The 23,780-nt window shown below is 43.6% G+C and overlaps 1 protein-coding gene across 3 annotated transcripts; it reads right to left on the minus strand.

Annotated features, from left to right (window-relative positions):
* Positions 1-733: 733 nt before the first annotated feature.
* LOC124019926 (zinc finger BED domain-containing protein 4-like) lies at positions 734-22,555 on the minus strand. 3 transcript variants are annotated; one of them, XM_046335370.1, is made up of 5 exons: positions 22,436-22,517; positions 21,778-21,852; positions 9,091-9,340; positions 8,103-8,959; positions 734-2,969 (listed from the first exon to the last, which is right to left on the minus strand). In XM_046335370.1, the coding sequence occupies exon 5, from the start codon at positions 2,771-2,773 to the stop codon at positions 911-913; it is 1,863 nt and encodes a 620-aa protein (XP_046191326.1). In that variant the 5' UTR covers positions 2,774-2,969; positions 8,103-8,959; positions 9,091-9,340; positions 21,778-21,852; positions 22,436-22,517; the 3' UTR covers positions 734-910. The 3 variants fall into 3 exon arrangements, with proteins under 3 accessions (XP_046191326.1, XP_046191328.1, XP_046191327.1); XM_046335372.1 differs by having other exon boundaries at positions 8,021-8,959; XM_046335371.1 differs by lacking the exon at positions 21,778-21,852 and having other exon boundaries at positions 22,436-22,555.
* Between the last annotated feature and the right edge of the window lie 1,225 nt (positions 22,556-23,780).

A 23,780-nucleotide genomic window follows, 5' to 3' on the forward strand; every position in this document is an offset into this window, starting at 1 on the left:
ACATCATAAAGAGCACATGTTCAACTTCATAAAAACACGTGTTCCCATCTCAAGAGGTTCAATAAAACAATGACTGTAGTAAGTGGCGATTAAGTGCAGGGTTGGCGATATCTTCTTAAATCAGCCATCAATCCCCTTATGACAGGGGGAATGAAAGCTTGTTGTATCCATCAGGCAGTTGAATGCAAGCTTCACAACAACAACAATAGTTTAAACATTTCTAGCCTGGCTAACAGTTTTCACAATCAAACACGAGGAAATGGCCAAAGAACCAGCTCATCTGCTTTCACTCTGTGTTCACTATTACACGTTCAATGTTTCCACATTAAATAAATAACAATCTTCAGAAATGACTGTCAAAGCAACACCTCGGGCTTCACAATGGTGGTGAAGCTTGGGGACATTTTGGGATTAAGTGGGTTAAAATCTGCCTAGAAGTGACAGAGGGACATTACAAAATGCTGAATTTGGGCAATTTATCAAGTCTACTAGAAGTCGACGGATTATGATTTTTCAACGCCGATACCGATGATTTGAGGACCAAAAAAAGCTGAAACCAATTAATCGGCCAAGTTTTTATTTGACCGATCGATATATATATATATATATATATATATATGTGTGTGTACGTATTTTTACATTTTAAATTGGCCGATTAAATCGGTATCGGCTTATGTGTCCTCCAATATATATATATATATATATATTTGTAATGATGACAATTACAACAATACTGAATGAACAATGAACACTTTTAATTTGAACTAAATACATCAAATCAATCTAGTCTCAAATAACATGAGAACAACATGTTAAAAGGAACCACCAGCTTTCATGGGTCTTCAATAATCCCAGTTAAGAAGTTTTAGGTTGTAGTGTAGAAAGCAGAGCTTGTCTGCCTGGTCCCCTGTCAGTCTGCTCCCCACTTATCATAAATGTTCCCCACCTCACTGAACACTCTCTCGCTTGGGACCGAAGAAGATGGAGGACAGAGAAACTTCTTTGCCAGTGGAGCGAGTGATTGAAATCTGTCCTCGTTCTGCTTCCACCACTCCAAAGGCAAGCCCCTCTTTCTGTCAATGACAGGCTCTGTGAGGTAACGCTCAAACTCAATGTCAAAACTGCACTGGACTCCAGCCCTGCCCTGTTGGCTTCCAAGGATTCTAGCGTAGAGGCTGTCCACCAGACTGGGTGGCTGATCTACCTGGACTCTTTGCCTTTTTGCACCTGGATCTGTGTCCTCCTCTTCACTTGTCCTTTCTGCTGTGGCTCTGGGATTTGGTTTCCTTAGTAGGTCAGACTCTTCCTTCAGCCACTCTGTTGCTTTCTCTAGTGCTGTCCCTGAGGTGAAGGCATAGCTCTTGTAACGTGGATCCAGGACAGTCGCCAGCACCAGGCACTTTGTCTCCTCGGCCTTGGAGAACCGCCTTGTCAGACTGTCCAACATGGTCTTCCGTAAAGTGTTGATGCCTTGAGTAGAAGAACCCTCCTGCTGCAGCATCAGCTTCAGCACCGACACACTGGGGATGATGCATGCTGCTGTGGAGTTGGAGTGGCTCATCTCCACGGTTACCTCCTCCATAGGTGCCAGAGTCTCAATTAGGTTAGAGACCATGTCCCACTGTGCAGCAGACAAGCCGCTGATGTGTCCGTATTCACCTGCATACACATTCAGTGCACGCCTCTGTTCAAACATCCTCTGCAACATGTGTAGTGTTGAGTTCCAGCGAGTTTGAACTGTTTGGATGAGGCTGTGTTTGGGGAGGCCAAGCTCTTCCTGAATGGCCCTCAGCCTCTGTTTGGCCAGTACACAGTGGTCAAAGTGAGTTGCACAGCTCTTCAACATGGCAATAATGTTTAGCACAGCTCTCTGACTGGACAGGCCGTCGTTGATTACAAGCTGTAGGGTGTGTGCACTGCAGCTGAAGTCTGGAAGCTCTGCCAGTCTCACACCTTTCACCATGTTTGCCCCACTGTCCCTGAGGACCAGCACTACACGTTCTGTGTGGATGTCCCAGTATTCCAACATGGTCAAAAACATCTCTCTGATGTAGTTTCCTGTGTGTGATCCAGTCATAGTCTTGACATTCAGCACAACCTGCTTTCTTGTCCAGACATCGTCAATGAAATGTCCAGTAAGGCTCATCAGGGACTCTGTAGTGCCTGACCAGCAGTCAGTTGTGAATGCCATGTGTGGAGCGTTCCCTGGTGCCACCAGATTCTTCACTTTCATCACAACTCTTTCATGTGTTTTATCTAGCATTTCTGTGCGAAAGAATGTTTCATCTTTGATCCTGTACAGGGGTTCAGCAAGACTAATCAGCCGCTGAAAACCAACGTCAGACACCACTGTGAATGGCTGGTTGTCAGTGGCAATCATCTCAATAATTGCTTCATCCATCTTCTTGGCCCTTGGGTCTTTGTCCTGCCATTTTGGGTCTTTGTCCTGCCACTTTGGGTCTTTGTCCTGCCACTTTGGGATCTTTGTCCTGCCATTTTGGGTCTTTGTCCTGCCATTTTGGATCTTTGTCCTGCCATTTTGGGTCTTTGTCCTGCCATGTCGGGTCTTTGTCCTGCCACTTTGGGTCTTTGTCCTGCCATTTTGGGTCTTTGTCCTGCCATTTTGGATCTTTGTCCTGCCATTTTGGGTCTTTGTCCTGCCATTTTGGATCTTTGTCCTGCCATTTTGCTTGTTTATGGAAAAGTTGCAAGAGTGTAGCCTGCGATGTCTGTGACGTGTCTGCATCACTTTTTCCTTGTGAAGAATTTGCATTTGCTTTTTTCATCATTGCTTCCTTATGGGCGTTTGGGTGGATGTTCTTAAGGTGATTCCACAGGTTGGTGGTATTTTTGGATTTAGCCATTGCTGACCCCATGCTTATATCTTTATCACAAATAAGACACCTTGCTTTCCCTGGTGCCAATTCAATGTAATGGTCCCACACTGGTGCTCTGCTTTTCTCTGCCATCTGTAAAATTAATATCACACACACAGTGACAAGGATACAGTGCCTTGCGAAAGTATTCGGCCCCCTTGAACTTTGCGACCTTTTGCCACATTTCAGGCTTCAAACATAAAGATATAAAACTGTATTTTTTGGTGAAGAATCAACAACAAGTGGGACACAATCATGAAGTGGAACGACATTTATTGGATATTTCTAACTTTTTTAACAAATCAAAAACTGAAAAATTGGGCGTGCAAAATTATTCAGCCCCCTTAAGTTAATACTTTGTAGCGCCACCTTTTGCTGCGATTACAGCTGTAAGTCGCTTGGGGTATATCTCTATCAGTTTTGCACATCGAGAGACTGACATTTTTTTCCCATTCCTCCTTGCAAAACAGCTCGAGCTCAGTGAGGTTGGATGGAGAGCATTTGTGAACAGCAGTTTTCAGTTCTTTCCACAGATTCTCGATTGGATTAAGGTCTGGACTTTGACTTGGCCATTCTAACACCTGGATATGTTTATTTTTGAACCATTCCATTGTAGATTTTGCTTTATGTTTTGGATCATTGTCTTGTTGGAAGACAAATCTCCGTCCCAGTCTCAGGTCTTTTGCAGACTCCATCAGGTTTTCTTCCAGAATGGTCCTGTATTTGGCTCCATCCATCTTCCCATCAATTTTAATCATCTTCCCTGTCCCTGCTGAAGAAAAGCAGGCCCAAACCATGGTGCTGCCACCACCATGTTTGACAGTGGGGATGGTGTGGTCATGGTGATGAGCTGTGTTGCTTTTATGCCAAACATAATGTTTTGCATTGTTGCCAAAAAGTTCAATTTTGGTTTCATCTGACCAGAGCACCTTCTTCCACATGTTTGGTGTGTCTCCCAGGTGGCTTGTGGCAAACTTTAAACAACACTTTTTATGGATACTTTAAGAAATGGCTTTCTTCTTGCCACTCTTCTATAAAGGCCAGATATGTGCAATATACGACTGATTGTTGTCCTATGGACAGAGTGTCCCACCTCAGCTGTAGATCTCTGCAGTTCATCCAGAGTGATCATGGGCCTCTTGGCTGCATCTCTGATCAGTCTTCTCCTTGTATGAGCTGAAAGTTTAGAGGGACGGCCAGGTCTTGGTAGATTTGCAGTGGTCTGATACTCCTTCCATTTCAATATTATCGCTTGCACAGTGCTCCTTGGGATGTTTAAAGCTTGGGAAATCTTTTTGTATCCAAATCCGGCTTTAAACTTCTTCACAACAGTATCTCGGACCTGCCTGGTGTGTTCCTTGTTCTTCATGATGCTCTCTGTGCTTTTAACAGACCTCTGAGACTATCACAGTGCAGGTGCATTTATACGGAGACTTGATTACACACAGGTGGATTGTATTTATCATCATTAGTCATTTAGGTCAACATTGGATCATTCAGAGATCCTCACTGAACTTCTGACAACTCCATTGTGTCCTCCTCCCAGAGCGCTAAGAACCTTGGCGTGATCCTGGACAACAAACTGTCGTTCTCAACTAACATCAAGGCGGTGGCCCGTTCCTGTAGGTTCATGCTCTACAACATCCGCAGAGTATGACCCTGCCTCACACAGGAAGCGGCGCAGGTCCTAATCCAGGCACTTGTCATCTCCCGTCTGGATTACTGCAACTCGCTGTTGGCTGGGCTCCCTGCCTGTGCCATTAAACCCCTACAACTCATCCAGAACGCCGCAGCCCGACTAGTGTTCAACCTTCCCAAGTTCTTCACGTCACCCCGCTCCTCCGCTTCTCCACTGGCTTCCATTGAAGCTCGCATCCGATTACAAGACCATGGTGCTTGCCTACGGAGCTGTGAGGGGAACGGCACCTCAGTACCTCCAGGCTCTGATCAGGCCCTACACCCAAATAAGGGCACTGCGTTCATCCACCTCTGGCCTGCTCGCCTCCCTACCACTGAGGAAGTACAGTTCTCAGCTCAGTCAAAACTGTTCGCTGCTCTGGCTCCCCAATGGTGGAACAAACTCCCTCATGACGCCAGGACAGCGGAGTCAATCACCACCTTCCGGAGACACCTGAAACCCCACCTCTTTAAGGAATACCTAGGATAGGATAAAGTAATCCTTCTCACCCCCTTAAAATATTTAGATGCACTATTGTAAAGTGGTTGTTCCACTGGATGTCATAAGGTGAATGCACCAATTTGTAAGTCGCTCTGGATAAGAGCGTCTGCTAAATGACTTAAATGTAATGTAAATGTTCTGGAGAGAGTTTGCTGCACTGAAAGTAAAGGGGCTGAATAATTTTGCACGCCCAATTTTTCAGTTTTTGATTTGTTAAAAAAGTTTGAAATATCCAATAAATGTTGTTCCACTTCATGATTGTGTCCCACTTGTTGTTGATTCAGTTTTATATCTTTATGTTTGAAGCCTGAAATGTGGCAAAAGGTCGCAAAGTTCAAGGGGGCCAAATACTTTCGCAAGGCACTGTATATAAGTCTGCTTAGGAGACACAAATACTCTCAACTGTTTGACTAATAAAGATTGCGTTTAAATTACCTGTGATGAATGTTGAAAACAAAAACTGTAATTTCTATATGCAGGAAATCCTATTTTAATAATGGACATGGTAAGAACCGACGACCAAAGTGTGAGTCATAATTCCCATGACACCTTCCAGCAACATCTGAAAAGCGGTTCCTTCATTCATTCCATCCATAGGATGTTTTTAGATCGATTTCAAATAAGGTCTGTGTTTCCTGTAGGATTACACCACCTTCACAATTTGATCACTGTGCCGATATCCATAGGACAAGGTGACTCTGATCAATATCGACTAAATATAAGCAGACGATAAATATTTTTTAGTAGAGTGGATTTATTGAAAATATGTTGACAAACGTTACCGTATCCTAGTGAGATTTACACGGGTATCAAAAACACCGAGGCGTTGGAGTAGATCAAGACGTTCTTCTATGAGGTCATAATGATAGTAACATTCTATGGAAGACATGAATGGTAAAATAACGAAGGAACCCCTTTCAAGTTCAGCCGTAACTTATTATAGGAATTATGACACGTCAACTTTTTCTCTCTATACCATTTGTATGTCATATACCTTTGACTATTGGATGTTCTAATAGGCACTTTAGTATTTCCAGCCTAATCTCTGGAGTCGATAGGCTTGAAATCATAAACAGCGCTGTGCTTCAAGCATTGATAAGAGCTGCTGGCAAACGCAGGAAAGTGTTGTTTGAATGAATGCTTACGAGCCTTCTGCTGCCTTCCACCGCTCAGTCAGACTGCGCTATCAAATATCAAATTGTAGACTTAATTATAATATTAACACACAGAAATACGAGGCTTTGGTCATTAATATGGTCAAATCCGGAAACTATAATTTTGAAAACAAAATGTTTATTCTTTCAATGAAATACGGAACCGTTCTGTATTTTATCTAACGGGTGGCATCCCTAAGTCTAAATATTGCTGTTACATTGCACAACCTTCAATGTTATAATGTCATAATTATGTTTGCAACGAGCCAGGCGGCCCACTCTATTGTATATACCCTGACTCTGCGTGCAATGAAGGCAAGAGAAGTGACAAGTTTAATATTGACATTTCCCTAGTTTAATATTGACATTTCCCTAGTTTAATATTGACATTTCCCTAGTTTAATATTGACATTTCCCTAGTTTAATATTGACATTTCCCTAGTTTAATATTGACATTTCCCTAGTTTAATATTGACATTTCCCTAGTTTAATATTGACATTTCCCTAGTTTAATATTGACATTTCCCTAGTTTAATATTGACATTTCCCTAGTTTAATATTGACATTTCCCTAGTTTAATATTGACATTTCCCTAGTTTAATATGAATATTTCCCTAGTTTAATATTGCCTGCTAACATTAATTTATTTTAACTAAATATGCAGGTTTAAGAAACATATATACTTCTTTGTATTGATTTTAATAAAGGCATTGATGTTTATGATGAGGTACATTGATGTTTATGATGAGGTACATTGATGTTTATGGTGAGGTACATTGATGTTTATGGTGAGGTACATTGATGTTTATGGTGAGGTACATTGATGTTTATGGTGAGGTACATTGATGTTTATGGTGAGGTACATTGATGTTTATGGTGAGGTACATTGAGGTTTATGGTGAGGTACATTGATGTTTATGGTGAGGTACATGATGTTTATGGTTAGGTACATGAGGTTTATGGTTAGGTACATTGAGGTTTATGATGAGGTACATTGATGTTTATTATGGTGAGGTACATTGATGTTTATGGTGAGGTACATTGATGTTTATGGTGAGGTACATTGAGGTTTATGATGAGGTACATTGATGTTTATGGTGAGGTACATTGATGTTTATGGTTAGGTACATTCGTGCAACAATTGTGCTTTTGTTAAATCATCACCCGCTTGGTGAGGTAGGCTGTGATTCGATGATAAATTAACAGGCACCGCATCAACTATATGCAACGCAGGACAAGCTAGTTAACCTAGTAATATCATCAACCATGTGTAGTTAACTAGTGATTATGTGAAGATTGATTGTTTTTTTATAAGATCAGTTTAATGCTAGCTAGCAACTTACCTTGGCTCCTACCGCACTCGCGTACCAGGTGGTCAAGCCTGCCATGCAGTTTCCTCATGGAATGCAATGTAATCGACCATAATCGGTGTCCACAAATATAGATGACCAATTGTTATGAAAACTTGAAAAATCGTTCCGAATTAAAATCGGCTTTTAGTATTTATATTAAAAACCGGATGTATTGATTTCAAAATGGCCTATATTAAAGGGCATCTCATTGAACATGTATTTTAATATTGGATAATAATAGTAGTAATGGAACGACCCTGACATTTTAACTGGTGATATTTTAGGGAAGATAACCAAGACAAACTCATCCCACACGGAGAGCAGTGGTAAGGTTTCTCGCCCGTGTGTATTCTCTGATGATTATTTAGGTATCCTTCCCAATGGAATCTCTTTCCACACTGTTCACAGCTGTACGGTTTCTCCCGTGTGTATCCTTTGGTGGTTATTTAGATGTCCTACCTGATGGAAACTCTTCCCATACTGATCACAGCTGTACGGTTTCTCCCGTGTGTATCCTTTGGTGGTCATTTAGGTGTCCTACCTGATGGAAACTCTTCCCATACTGATCACAGCGGTATGGCTTCTCTCCGGTGTGATATTTCTGGTGTTCATTTAGCCGTCCTGCCCGACTAAAGCGCTTCCCACATTGGGAGCAGTGGTAGGGCTTCTCACCACTGTGTACTCTCTGATGTGTCTTTAGGTCTCCTGCTTGATTGAAGCTTTGGGAACAGTGGGGCTTCTCTCCACTGTGTATTCTCTGATGACTCTGAAGGCATCCTTCCAACTTACAACTCTTCCTACAATGAGAGCAGTGGTAAGGCTTCTCTTTGTGCATTAGCTGGTGCCTCTTCAGATTAGATGACAGACTGAAACCCTTCCCACACGGAAAGCAGTGAAAAAGATTGTCTCCTGTGTGAGTTTGTTGGTGTGCCTTTAAATGTGATAACTGATTGAAACTCTTCCCGCATTCAGAGCATTGATGAGGCTTCTCTCCTGTGTGTATTTTATGGTGTCTCTTCAAATGCAATGATGAATCAAAAGTCTTCCCACACTGGGAGCAGTGGAAAGGCTTCTTTCCTGTGTGAGTAAGCTGGTGTGTCTTCAAGGTGCTTGGGGTCTGAAATCTCTTGCCACATTGACCACACATGTAAGGCTTCTTTGTTTTGAGAGTCTGTTGATGTGGTATGAGGTGAGTTGGACAAATAAAACTGTCTCTGCAGTCTGTGCAGGGGTGGGGCCTACAAGTGTGCCTTCTCAACTCCTCTGGATCATAGAAACTAGTGAAGCAGTCCATGCAGTGATGATGTTTCTGTCTTGAGGTCCTCTGTCTGTGTTGTTTATGGCTTCCTGATGCTGTGGAACTGGGCTCACTGTCTGAACCTGGGTTGGAGATCTCTCCTGTGGGAATATGAACAGATATGGGGTTAGAATCAGGAACAGCATTGGAAGGGGCTTTAAAATATGTTTGATGCAAGCAGAAACAATACAATAGGCACCAACCTCTCTCCATACTCCACACCTGAACTTACCTGGGTCAGTGATACTATCTACTGCTGCCTCCTCCTCTTGGTCTGGAGCAGACACTTCCCTGTTCTCCACCTCCTCTTTGACTTCTCTCTCCTCCCATTCCTCTTTGACAATCACATTAAGTTCCAGTGTTTGACTGCAGTCCTCCAGCTTCACTGAGACCATCTCTGGACCCTGCTGTGAACTTCTCTGGGCTGGAACACCACAGCCAGAACCTGGGGACTCTGTGGACTTTGGTTCAGACATGGAAGGCTACAGATGGATCCAAAAGAGGAAGCACAACAAGTGAAAAGTGAGTTTCACTAAATGATAAAGGGATAGACCATGCTAAATATTCCATGCACTAGGAATCCCTGCTAATAAAATGGAACTAGCTAGCTCACGTTGCTATGGCGATGGCAACGACAGCGAACGTCGGCAATGTGGAGCTATTATTTGGGTTATCTTTAGCTTACTGACCAGCCCTTAATCATGAATCTCTGTTCCAGTACATTACACAGAAGAGTCAATGACCCCATGACGGAGGTTTTTGAAGATAATATTCTCCTCGGGGTCAAACAGTGACAAGGGTCTGTAGAGTTCAGCTCCGACTACATCGATTTCTTAAAAATGTAACATGGTAAATGCGTACCTCTGTCTGTCCTGTGTAGTTGCCTGCCTTTGTCTGCTGAAATCCATTATTTCTACTACATAAGACAGAGGTACAACGTAAGGTGAAATGCAACCTCTCCGTCTGTCTAACATAGTGTCTATACATACATAGTCTATCTTGTGTATAATGGAAGTATACAGGGCTGGATGGCAAACCAGTGGAAGTATACAGGGCTGGATGGCAAACCAGTGGAAGTGTACAGGGCTGGATGGCAAACCAGTGGAAGTATACAGGGCTGGATGGCAAACCAGTGGAAGTGTACAGGGCTGGATGGCAAACCAGTGGAAGTGTACAGGGCTGGATGGCAAACCAGTGGAAGTATACAGGGCTGGATGACAAACCAGTGGAAGTATACAGGGCTGGATGACAAACCAGTGGAAGTATACAGGGCTGGATGGCAAACCAGTGGAAGTATACAGGGCTGAATGACAAACCAGTGGAAGTATATAGGGCTGGATGGCAAACCAGTGGAAGTATACAGGGCTGGATGGCAAACCAGTGGAAGTATAGAGGGCTGGATGGCAAACCAGTGGAAGTATACAGGGCTGGATGGCAAACCAGTGGAAGTATACAGGGCTGGATGGCAAACCAGTGGAAGTATACAGGGCTGGATGGCAAACCAGTGGAAGTATACAGGGCTGGATGACAAACCAGTGGAAGTATACAGGGCTGGATGACAAACCAGTGGAAGTATACAGGGCAGGATGGCAAACCAGTGGAAGTATACAGGGCTGGATGGCAAACCAGTGGAAGTATACAGGGCTGGATGACAAACCAGTGGAAGTATACAGGGCTGGATGGCAAACCAGTGGAAGTATACAGGGCTGGATGGCATACCAGTGGAAGTATACAGGGCTGGATGGCAAACCAGTGGAAGTATACAACACTTTTTTTGATCTACTCAAAGGACCATTGTTGGCTTGTTTTAACCACTCCTATATAAATGGTAGATTATCAGACACGCAACAAGAAGGTCTGATATCATTATTACTAAAACAGGGCCCGAGTGGTTTATATAAAGATCCAGTCCATTAAAAAAATTGGAAACCTCTTACACTTCAGTGTTGTGATGCAAAAATCCTAGCAAAATGCTTGGCGCACAGAATTAAAAAAGTATTGTCAGATATTATTCATCAGACAGGTTTTTTTTTACATGGACGATACATTGGAGATAATATAAGACAAGTACTGGAAACGATAGAACACTGAAATATCGGGGACACCAGGCCTGGTTTTCATAGCTGATTTTGAAAAAATGGCTTTTGATAAAGTACGACTGGAGTTTATATATAAATGCCTAGAATATTTCAATTTTGGGGAATCTCTTATAAAATACTTCAAGGATATGTATAGTAACCCTAGGTGTAAAATAGTAAATAATGGCTATATCTCAGAAATGTTTTAACTCTCTAGAGGAGTAAAACAAGGTTGTCCACTATCGGCATATCTGTTTATTATTGCCATCGAAATGTTAGCTGTTAAGATTAGATCAAAGATAATATTAAGGGATTAGAAATCAGTGTCCTGAAAACTAAGGTGTCATTGTTCGCTGATGATTCATGTTTTCTTTTAAAACCACAATTAGAGTCACGGCCTCTTAGAGGATCTAGATACTTTTGCTATCCTCTCTGGATTAAAACCAAATTATGATAAGTGATATTATATTACGTATTGGATCACTAAAAAAAATTCACATTTCACATTACCATGTAGTTGACCAATTAAATGGTCTGACGGAGATGTAGACATACAAATCCCAAAGGAAAGAAATTCTCACTCCAATACATTTTTATAGAAAGGTAGCAAAAACAGATAAGATCTTGCTACCATGGAAAGGAAAATACCTGTCTATTTGTGGAAAAATCCCCCTGATTAACTCCTTAGTTATATCACAGTTTACCTATTTGCTTATGCTTTTGCCTACACCTAGCGACCTGCTTTTAAATTATATGAACAAAAAATATGCAAACCAGATCAAATTAAAAGGGCCTATTTATATAACGAATATGAATTCAGTGGGCAGAAATGATTAAATATTAAAGCATTAGACCTACACTGCTTCCGGGTTGGAGCGAGCGGTCGCATCCGCACTTCGGTCCGCAGGTAGTATAACTTTTCATTACATTTCATTATAGTACAACGGTTTGATTTGTCTAATCTTAGCAATTTCTTCTTAGCTAGCTACATAGCCGTCTTTGTATCAAAGATAATTGCGTAATTATCGTATTGCGTCGTCCTAACGTAGTCTACACTGCCATCTGCCCAGCAGCTAGCCAGCTAGCAAACGTCCACCGTCTACCGAATAGCAGCACTGTAGAAACTATTACACTCAACTGAACGACTTGATTAGTGTAGTGTTAGCTAGCTACATATTTGTCTTTGCTGTCTTCGTATCCAAGATAATTGTGTAGTTTAGAGTGTGTAGTCTTAGAGTGATTATCTTAATTTACCGAGGTTAGCTAGCCAGCTATTTGTCGTCCTTAACGTAGGAGACACTGCTAGCTAGCCAACAGCTAGCCAACGTCTACCGAATAGAACTTCCGCACTCAACAACCCGGTCACATTCCGCTTCGCTCCACAGGTAGTATCTCATTTTCATTTCACTTCATTACAGTACAACGGTTTGATTTGTTTGATCGTAGCTAGCTACATAGCTAGCTACATAGCCGTCTTTGCATCAAAGATAATTGTGTAGTCTAGAGCGATTTTCTAGGTTAGCTAGCCAGCTATTGTCGTTCTTTTAACGCAACGTAACGTAATCAACACTGCTAGCTAGCCAGCTAGCCCCCGAATAGCAGCACTGTAGAAACTATTACACTCAATGGAACGACTTGATTAGTGTAGTGTCAACAACGCAGCCACCGCCAGCTAGCCTACAAAGTCAACAACGCAGCCACTGCCAGCTAGCCTACTTCAGCAGTACTGTATCATTTTAATCATTTTAGTCAATAAGATTCTTGCTACGTAAGCTTAACTTTCTGAACATTCGAGACGTGTAGTCCACTTGTCATTCCAATCTCCTTTGCATTAGCGTAGCCTCTTCTGTAGCCTGTCAACTATGTCTGTCTATCCCTGTTCTCTCCTCTCTGCACAGACCATACAAACGCTCCACACCGCGTGGCCGCGGCCACCCTAATCTGGTGGTCCCAGCGCGCACGACCCACGTGGAGTTCCAGGTCTCCGGTAGCCTCTGGAACTCCCGATCTGCGGCCAACAAGGCAGAGTTCATCTCAGCCTATGCCTCCCTCCAGTCCCTCGACTTCTTGGCACTGACGGAAACATGGATCACCACAGATAACACTGCTACTCCTACTGCTCTCTCTTCGTCCGCCCACGTGTTCTCGCACACCCCGAGAGCTTCTGGTCAGCGGGGTGGTGGCACCGGGATCCTCATCTCTCCCAAGTGGTCATTCTCTCTTTCTCCCCTTACCCATCTGTCTATCGCCTCCTTTGAATTCCATGCTGTCACAGTTACCAGCCCTTTCAAGCTTAACATCCTTATCATTTATCGCCCTCCAGGTTCCCCCTGAGAGTTCATCAATGAGCTTGATGCCTTGATAAGCTCCTTTCCTGAGGACAGCTCACCTCTCACAGTTCTGGGTTTCTTTAACCTCCCCACGTCTACCTTTGACTCATTCCTCTCTGCCTCCTTCTTTCCACTCCTCTCCTCCTTTGACCTCACCCTCTCACCTTCCCCCCCTACTCACAAGGCAGGCAATATGCTCGACCTCATCTTTACTAGATGCTGTTCTTCCACTAACCTCATTGCAACTCCCCTCCAAGTCTCCGACCACTACCTTGTATCCTTTTCCCTCTCGCTCTCATCCAACACTTCCCACACTGCCCCTACTCGGATGGTATCGCGCCGTCCCAACCTTCGCTCTCTCTCCCCCGCTACTCTCTCCTCTTCCATCCTATCATCTCTTCCCTCTGCTCAAACCTTCTCCAACCTATCTCCTGATTCTGCCTCCTCAACCCTCCTCTCCTCCCTTTCTGCATCCTTTGACTCTCTATGTCCCCTATCCTCCAGGCCGGCTCGGTCCTCCCCTCCCGCTCCGTGGCTCGACGACTCATTGCGAGCTCACAGAACAGGGCTCCGGGCAGCCGAGCGGAAATGGAGGAAAACTCCCCTCTCTGTGGACCTGGCATCCTTTCACTCCCTCCTCTCTACATTTTCCTCCTCTGTCTCTGCTGCTAAAGCCACTTTCTACCACTCTAAATTCCAAGCATCTGCCTCTAACCCTAGGAAGCTCTTTGCCACCTTCTCCCCCCCCTCCTCCCTCTCTGCAGATGACTTCGTCAACCATTTTGAAAAGAAGGTCGACGACATCCGATCCTCGTTTGCTAAGTCAAACGACACCGCTGGTTCTGCTCACACTGCCCTACCCTGTGCTCTGACCTCTTTCTCCCCTCTCTCTCCAGATGAAATCTCGCGTCTTGTGACGGCCGGCCGCCCAACAACCTGCCCGCTTGACCCTATCCCCTCCTCTCTTCTCCAGACCATTTCCGGAGACCTTCTCCCTTACCTCACCTCGCTCATCAACTCATCCCTGACCGCTGGCTACGTCCCTTCCGTCTTCAAGAGAGCGAGAGTTGCACCCCTTCTGAAAAAACCTACACTCGATCCCTCCGATGTCAACAACTAGACCAGTATCCCTTCTTTCTTTTCTCTCCAAAACTCTTGAACGTGCCGCCCTTGGCCAGCTCTCCCGCTATCTCTCTCTGAATGACCTTCTTGATCCAAATCAGTCAGGTTTCAAGACTAGTCATTCAACTGAGACTGCTCTTCTCTGTATCACGGAGGCGCTCCGCACTGCTAAAGCTAACTCTCTCTCCTCTGCTCTCATCCTTCTAGACCTATCGGCTGCCTTCGATACTGTGAACCATCAGATCCTCCTCTCCACCCTCTCCGAGTTGGGCATCTCTGGCGCGGCCCACGCTTGGATTGCGTCCTACCTGACAGGTCGCTCCTACCAGGTGGCGTGGCGAGAATCTGTCTCCTCACCACGCGCTCTCACCACTGGTGTCCCCCAGGGCTCTGTTCTAGGCCCTCTCCTATTCTCGCTATACACCAAGTCACTTGGCTCTGTCATAACCTCACATGGTCTCTCCTATCATTGCTATGCAGACGACACACAATTCATCTCCTTTCGACCTTCTGATGACCAGGTGGCGAATCGCATCTCTGCATGTCTGGCAGACATATCAGTGTGGATGACGGATCACCACCTCAAGCTGAACCTCGGCAAGACGGAGCTGCTTTTCCTCCCGGGGAAGGACTGCCCGTTCCATGATCTCGCCATCACGGTTGACAACTCCATTGTGTCCTCCTCCCAGAGCGCTAAGAACCTTGGCGTGATCCTGGACAACACCCTGTCGTTCTCAACTAACATCAAGGCGGTGGCCCGTTCCTGTAGGTTTATGCTCTACAACATCCGCAGAGTACGACCCTGCCTCACACAGGAAGCGGCACAGGTCCTAATCCAGGCACTTGTCATCTCCCGTCTGGATTACTGCAACTCGCTGTTGGCTGGGCTCCCTGCCTGTGCCATTAAACCCCTACAACTCATCCAGAACGCCGCAGCCAGTCTGGTGTTCAACCTTCCCAAGTTCTCTCACGTCACCCCGCTCCTCCGCTCTCTCCACTGGCTTCCAGTTGAAGCTCGCATCCGCTACAAGACCATGGTGCTTGCCTACGGAGCTGTGAGGGGAACGGCACCTCAGTACCTCCAGGCTCTGATCAGGCCCTACACCCAAACAAGGGCACTGCGTTCATCCACCTCTGGCCTGCTCGCCTCCCTACCACTGAGGAAGTACAGTTCCCGCTCAGCCCAGTCAAAACTGTTCGCTGCTCTGGCCCCCCAATGGTGGAACAAACTCCCTCACGACGCCAGGACAGCGGAGTCAATCACCACCTTCCGGAGACACCTGAAACCCCACCTCTTCAAGGAATACCTAGGATAAGATAAGTAATCCTTCTCACCCCCCCCCCTTTAAGATTTAGATGCACTATTGTAAAGTGACTGTTCTACTGGATGTCATAAGGTGAATGCACCAATTTGTAAGTCGCTCTGGTTAAGAGCGTCTGCTAAATGACTTAAATGTAAATGTAATGTGTATGTATATTTGTGTATATGTATGTCTATATAGGTATGTGTATGTATATATGTGTATATGGGTATGTGTATGTATATATGTGTATATATATGTCTATATAGGTATGTATATATGTGTATATGCATGTCTATATGTGTATGTGTATGTATATGTGTGTATATGTATGTCTATATAGGTATGTGTATGTATATATGTGTATGTATATATGTGTATATAGGTATGTGTATGTATATATGTGTATATATATGTCTATATAGGTATGTATATATGTGTATATATATGTCTATATAGGTATGTGTATGTATATATGTGTATATGGGTATGTGTATGTATATATGTGTATATATATGTCTATATAGGTATGTATATATGTGTATATGCATGTCTATATGTGTATGTGTATGTATATATGTGTATATGTATGTCTATATAGGTATGTGTAGGTATATATGTGTATATGTATGTCTATATAGGTATGTGTAGGTATATATGTGTATATATATATATATATATATATATATATATATATATATATATATGTGTATATGTATATATAGGTATGTATATATGTGTATATATATGTCTATATAGGTACGTGTATGTATATATGTGTATATGTATGTCTATATAGGTATGTGTATATGTGTATATATATGTCTATATAGGTATGTATATATGTGTATATATATGTCTATATAGGTATGTATATATGTGTATATATGTACGTATATATGTGTATATGTATGTCTATATTTTATTTATTTATTTATTTTATTTCACCTTTATTTAACCAGGTAGGCTAGTTGAGAACAGGTTCTCATTTGCAACTGCGACCTGGCCAAGATAAAGCATAGCAGTGTGAACAGACAACAGAGTTACACATGGAGTAAACAATTAACAAGTTGATAACACAGAGAAAAAAGGGGAGTCTATATACAATGTGTGCAAAAGGCATGAGGAGGTAGGCGAATAATTACAATATTGCAGATTAACACTGGAGTGATAAATGATCATGTACAGGTAGAGATATTGGTGTGCAAAAGAGCAGAAAAGTAAATAAATAAAAAACAGTATGGGGATGAGGTAGGTGAAAATGGGTGTGCTATTTACCAATAGATTATGTACAGCTGCAGCGATCGGTTAGCTGCTCAGCTAGCTGATGTTTGAAGTTGGTGAGGGAGATAAAAGTCTCCAACTTCAGCGATTTTTGCAATTATTTCCAGTCACAGGCAGCAGAGTACTGGAACGAAAGGCGGCCGAATGAGGTGTTGGCTTTAGGGATGATCAATGAGATACACCTGCTGGAGCGTGTGCTACGGATGGGTGTTGCCATCGTGACCAGTGAGCTGAGATAAGGCGGAGCTTTGCCTAGCATGGCCTTGTAGATGACCTGAAGCCAGTGGGTCTGGCGACGAATATGTAGCGAAGGCCAGCCGACTAGAGCATACAAGTCGCAGTGGTGGGTAGTATAAGGTGCTTTAGTGACAAAACGGATGGCACTGTGATAAACTGCATCCAGTTTGCTGAGTAGAGTGTTGGAAGCAATTTTGTAGATGATGTCGCCGAAGTCGAGGATCGGTAGGATAGTCAGTTTTACTAGGGTAAGCTTGGCAGCGTGAGTGAAGGAGGCTTTCTTGCGGAATAGAAAGCTGATTCTTGATTTGATTTTCTATTGGAGATGTTTGATATGGGTCTGGAAGGAGAGTTTGCAGTCTAGCTAGACACCTAGGTACTTATAGGTGTCCACATATTCAAGGTCGGAATCATCCAGTGTGGTGATGCTAGTCGTGCATGCGGGTGCAGGCAGCGATCGGTTGAAAAGCATGCATTTGGTTTTACTAGCGTTTAAGAGCAGTTGGAGGCCACGGAAGGAGTGTTGTATGGCATTGAAGCTTGATTGGAGTTTAGATAGCACAGTGTCCAATGACGGGCCGAAAGTGTATACAATGGTGTCGTCTGCGTAGAGGTGGATCAGGGAATCGCCCGCAGCAAGAGCAACATCATTGATATATACAGAGAAAAGAGTCGGCCCGAGAATTGAACCCTGTGGCACCCCCATAGAGACTGCCAGAGGACCGGACAACATGCCCTCCGATTTGACACACTGAACTCTGTCTGCAAAGTAATTGGTGAACCAGGCAAGGCAGTCATCCGAAAAACTGAGGTTACTGAGTCTGCCGATAAGAATATGGTGATTGACTGAGTCGAAAGCCTTGGCAAGGTCGATGAAGACGGCTGCACAGTACTGTCTTTTATCGATGGCGGTTATGATGTCGTTTAGTACCTTGAGTGTGGCTGAGGTGCACCCGTGACCGTCTCGGAAACCAGATTGCATAGCGGAGAAGGTACGGTGGGATTCGAGATGGTCAGTGACCTGTTTATTGACTTGGCTTTCGAAGACCTTAGATAGGCAGGGCAGGATGGATATAGGTCTGTAACAGTTTGGGTCCAGGGTGTCTCCCCCTTTGAAGAGGGGGATGACTGCGGCAGCTTTCCAATCCTTGGGGATCTCAGACGATATGAAAGAGAGGTTGAACAGGCTGGTAATAGGGGTTGCGACAATGACGGCGGATAGTTTCAGAAATAGAGGGTCCAGATTGTCAAGCCCAGCTGATTTATACGGGTCCAGGTTTTGCAGCTCTTTCAGAACATCTGCTATCTGGATTTGGGTAAAGGAGAACCTGGAGAGGCTTGGGTAAGGAGCTGCGGGGGGGCCGGAGCTGTTGGCTGAGGTAGGAGTAGCCAGGCGGAAGGCATGGCCAGCCGTTGAGAAATGCTTGTTGAAGTTTTCGATAATCATGGATTTGTCGGTGGTGACCGTGTTCCCTAGCCTCAGTGCAGTGGGCAGCTGGGAGGAGGTGCTCTTGTTCTCCATGGACTTCAGAGTCCCAGAAATTTTTGGAGTTGGAGCTACAGGATGCAAACTTCTGCCTGAAGAAGCTGGCCTTAGCTTTCCTGACTGACTGCGTGTATTGGTTCCTGACTTCCCTGAACAGTTGCATATCGCGGTGACTGTTCGATGCTATTGCAGTCCGCCACAGGATGTTTTTGTGCTGGTCGAGGGCAGTCAGGTCTGGAGTGAACCAAGGGCTATATCTGTTCTTAGTTCTGCATTTTTTGAACGGAGCATGCTTACCTAAGATGGTGAGGAAGTTACTCTTAAAGAATGACCAGGCATCCTCAACTGACGGGATGAGGTCAATGTCCTTCCAGGATACCCGGGCCAGGTCGATTAGAAAGGCCTGCTCACAGAAGTGTTTTAGGGAGCGTTTGACAGTGATGAGGGGTGGTCGTTTCACTGCGGCACCGTAGCGGATACAGGCAATGAGGCAGTGGTCGCTGAGATCCTGGTTGAAGACGGCGGAGGTGTATTTGGAGGGCCAGTTGGTCAGGATGACGTCTATGAGGGTGCCCTTGCTTACAGAGTTAGGGTTGTACCTGGTGGGTTCCTTGATTATTTGTGTGAGATTGAGGGCATCTAGCTTAGATTGTAGGACTGCCGGGGTGTTAAGCATATCCCAGTTTAGGTCACCTAACAGAACAAACTCTGAAGCTAGATGGGGGGGCAATCAATTCACAAATGATGTCCAGGGCACAGCTGGGAGCTGAGGGGGGTCGGTAGCAGGCGGCAACAGTGAGAGACTTATTTCTGGAGAGAGTCATTTTCAGAATTAGTAGTTCGAACTGTTTGGGTATGGACCTGGAAAGTATGACATTACTTTGCAGGCTATCTCTGCAGTAGACTGCAACTCCTCCCCCTTTAGCAGTTCTATCTTGACGGAAGATGTTATAGTTGGGTATGGAAATCTCTGAATTTTTGGTGGCCTTCCTGAGCCAGGATTCAGACACGGCAAGGACATCAGGGTTAGCAGAGTGTGCTAAAGCAGTGAGTAAAACAAACTTAGGGAGGAGGCTTCTGATGTTGACATGCATGAATGTGTAGGTATGTGTATGTATATATGTGTATATATAAGTCTATATAGGTATGTATATATGTGTATATATATGTCTATATAGGTATGTGTATGTATATATGTGTATATGTATGTCTATATAGGTATGTGTATGTATATATGTGTATATATATGTCTATATAGGTATGTGTATGTATATATGTGTATATATATGTCTATATAGGTATGTGTATATGTATGTCTATATAGGTATGTGTATGTATATATGTGTATATGTATGTCTATATAGGTATGTGCATGTGTCTATATAGGTATGTGCATGTGTCTATATAGGTATGTGCATGTATATATATATATGTCTATATAGGTATGTGCATGTGTCTATATAGGTATGTGCATGTATATATATATATGTCTATATAGGTATGTGCATGTGTCTATATAGGTATGTGCATGTATATATATATATGTCTATATAGGTATGTGCATGTGTCTATATAGGTATGTGCATGTATATATATATATGTCTATATAGGTATGTGCATGTGTCTATATAGGTATGTGTATATATATGCATGCGTGTATGTATATGGATATATATATATTTACCAAAATAATATGGGGGATTGGAAATGATGCAGACAATTACATTGGAAGCAACATTCCTTCCGCAATATTAAGCTGATCCTCCCTCCAGGAAAATAAATAAAGACTTGTATTTTATGTCTTCATTATTCCAGATTGTTTACCTATGTAGGGAAAATTGTGTTTGTACATGTGGTTCCAAGTTAGAAGTACTTGATAGAAGATAGAGATTTTACCAAAATCAACGTTGCATTTTAGTATGAATTCTAGACCACCAATCTGTTGGATTATTAAATGAGGGAGGATATTCCAGATGCAATCCTTAGGGGAGGGATGATATTCCAGATGCAATCCTTAGGGGAGGGATGATATTCCAGATGCAATCCTTAGGGGAGGGATGATATTCCAGATGCAATCCTTAGGGGAGGGATGATATTCCAGATGCAATCCTTAGGGGAGGGATGATATTCCAGATGCAATCCTTAGGGGAGGGATGATATTCCAGATGCAATCCTTAGGGGAGGGATGATATTCCAGATGCAATCCTTAGGGGAGGGATGATATTCCAGATGCAATCCTTAGGGGAGGGATGATATTCCAGATGCAATCCTTAGGGGAGGGATGATATTCCAGATGCAATCCTTAGGGGAGGGATGATATTCCAGATGCAATCCTTAGGGGAGGGATGATATTCCAGATGCAATCCTTAGGGGAGGGATGATAATTCCAGATGCAATCCTTAGGGGAGGGATGATATTCCAGATGCAATCCTTAGGGGAGGGATGATATTCCAGATGCAATCCTTAGGGGAGGGATGATATTCCAGATGCAATCCTTAGGGGAGGGATGATATTCCAGATGCAATCCTTAGGGGAGGGATGATATTCCAGATGCAATCCTTAGGGGAGGGATGATATTCCAGATGCAATCCTTAGGGGAGGGATGATATTCCAGATGCAATCCTTAGGGGAGGGATGATATTCCAGATGCAATCCTTAGGGGAGGGATGATATTCCAGATGCAATCCTTATTTCTTAAATAGTTTCGTATCCATTTAATCTTAAATATTATATTAGAGGTTTTAAAATACAGAGCGTTCAACCCTCCCCCACCTTGGGTGCTACATATTACCGCTTTTATTAAATCATGTTTGTTCCTCCATATGTACATTTAGAATTTTTTCTTTCTAAATTGTAAAAGTATTTTGTATTTTTTCTCCACCTTCCTCCAACCATCTCCTTCTTGATCTTACAAATGCCCCTTTTGTTCCTCTTAAAACTGCTACACCTGCAGAGTGGTGAGTCTTACTACTGACGACCTTCCCTTTAAATGCACCTCTTAAAACTGCTACACCTGCAGTGGTTGTTGTCATATGATAACCAGATATTGTTACCACAATTGCATCTCAATAAGTGACATACCCTCTTGGCTCTCATCTTTCCCCCTGGGGCTTGACTGGAGTGCCGGGGTCGTAAGGTAACGGCCTGAGCTGGGGACTGGAGGGGAGCAAGTTGTGAGTATTGTTGTCCATACTCACCACATTTTCATCACCCATTGCATTATTCCCCCCCACAGTTACATTCTGAAGAGGAGTGCCCTCAATCACAACATCTTTTGGGGTTAACTGTCCATCTGACGATCTCCCCATTTCTTTCCTTTTGGTTCTGGTCGTGGAAGTTTCCACGTGGGTTCTGCAAGCTAGTATTTGAGCTAGCAAGCTTATCTGGCTATCTAGTTGTGTCTTAGCTTTAGGAGGTGGAAAACTTGCAGAAAGTAATCAATTACTTCGGTAAACAAACTAAACCATATTCATACGGGGTTTATCACCGTAGAAATGAACTACCAAACGGTCATATTTGGGTAAAGAAATCCAATAATTCCTTCAACTACCAAAACAAATGATCTGCACTGACCGCCATCTTGCGCGCCGACAGCGAGTTTACTAAAGGCTCGTTAGCAAGCTAGATCAATAGACTAATCAATGTTGATCGGGTGAACGTGGACAAATTATCCGACTTATTAAATCGTGTTTGTTGTATTTGGAAACGTTATAGAAAATGTCAACAAGTTTGATTTTACCTTCACACTTGATTTTGAAAGTTGCCCGCTGCTGTTGTTGTTTGCCCTGTTTTAACAGAACGAGATATGCGCTGTTCCCGCGAGAATACAGATCTGTGCGCTCAAGACCGTCGTGGCTGCGCATATTGCGCAAATTCATTTCATCTTTCTTTCTGAATAGGATTTTATATTTGATTTAACCTTTATTTAACTAGGGCATTATAACATTATATTTTACCCAGTCATCTCATATCATATGTGAATTGGTTTGAAGACCATTTTGGCAGTTAATCACGGTTCCAAACTTCACTCAAACTGGTTGTAATTGATTTACGTGTCGATAGTGCCATCTTGTGGTTTAACGGAGCGACTACACGTTGCATTCATCTCAACTTCACTGATGTCTTTTCTTTCAGGTTGAATAATCATACAAATATATTACATCTTAACGACCAAAACAGCTATTCTGAATAATTCCCCAAAACCATAATTAAGAAACATGACAACAGTAATGGAATGTGATATTATTGTACCAATATAAATCAGGGACTTCTCAAGAAGTGTCCTTCTGTAGCTGTGTGTCTGTCATGTTTTGTCATATATTGTCTTGTCATTATGCTTTCCCTTCTGTTCGTTTCCCTCTGCTGGTCTTATTAGGTTCTTTCCCTCTTTCTATCCCTCTCTCTCCCCCTCCCTCTCTCACTCTCCCGCTCTCTCTTCTCTCTATCGTTCCGTTCCTGCTCCCAGCTGTTCCTATTCCCCTAATCAATCATTTAGTCTTCCCACACCTGTTCCCGATCCTTTTCCCTGATTAGAGTCCCTATTTCTCTCCTTGTTTTCCGTTCCTGCCCTGTCGGATCCTATCTATTGTTCACCGTGCTGTGTTTGTGTATCGCCCTGTCGTGTCGTGTTTCCCTCAGATGCTGCGTGGTGAGCAGGTGTCTGAGTCTGCTAGGTTCAAGTGCCTTCCCGAGGCAACCTGCTGTTCAAGATCGAGTCTCCAGTCGGTTCTCGTCATTACGAGTGGAAGTTGTGTTTTTTGATTGTATTTTACTTTACTGGATTAAAGACTCTGTTTTCGCCAAGTCGCTTTTGGGTCCTCATTCACCCGCATAACAGAAGGATCCGACCAAGAATGGACCCAGCGACTATGGATTCTCTCTACTCTACTCTCGAGTTCCAGGGAGCGATGCTCGGCAGACACGAGCAGGAATTGTCTGCTGCTCGGCATGCTGTTGAGACCCTGGCCGCTCAGGTCTCCGACCTCTCAAGACAGTATCAGAGTCTTCGTCTCGTGTCACCAGCTACTTCCGGTTCTTCCGAGCCTCCGGAACCTAGGGTTAATAACCCACCTTGTTATTCTGGG

The sequence above is a fragment of the Oncorhynchus gorbuscha genome, unplaced genomic scaffold (assembly GCF_021184085.1).
Source record: "Oncorhynchus gorbuscha isolate QuinsamMale2020 ecotype Even-year unplaced genomic scaffold, OgorEven_v1.0 Un_scaffold_726, whole genome shotgun sequence".
Taxonomy (NCBI): domain Eukaryota; kingdom Metazoa; phylum Chordata; class Actinopteri; order Salmoniformes; family Salmonidae; genus Oncorhynchus; species Oncorhynchus gorbuscha.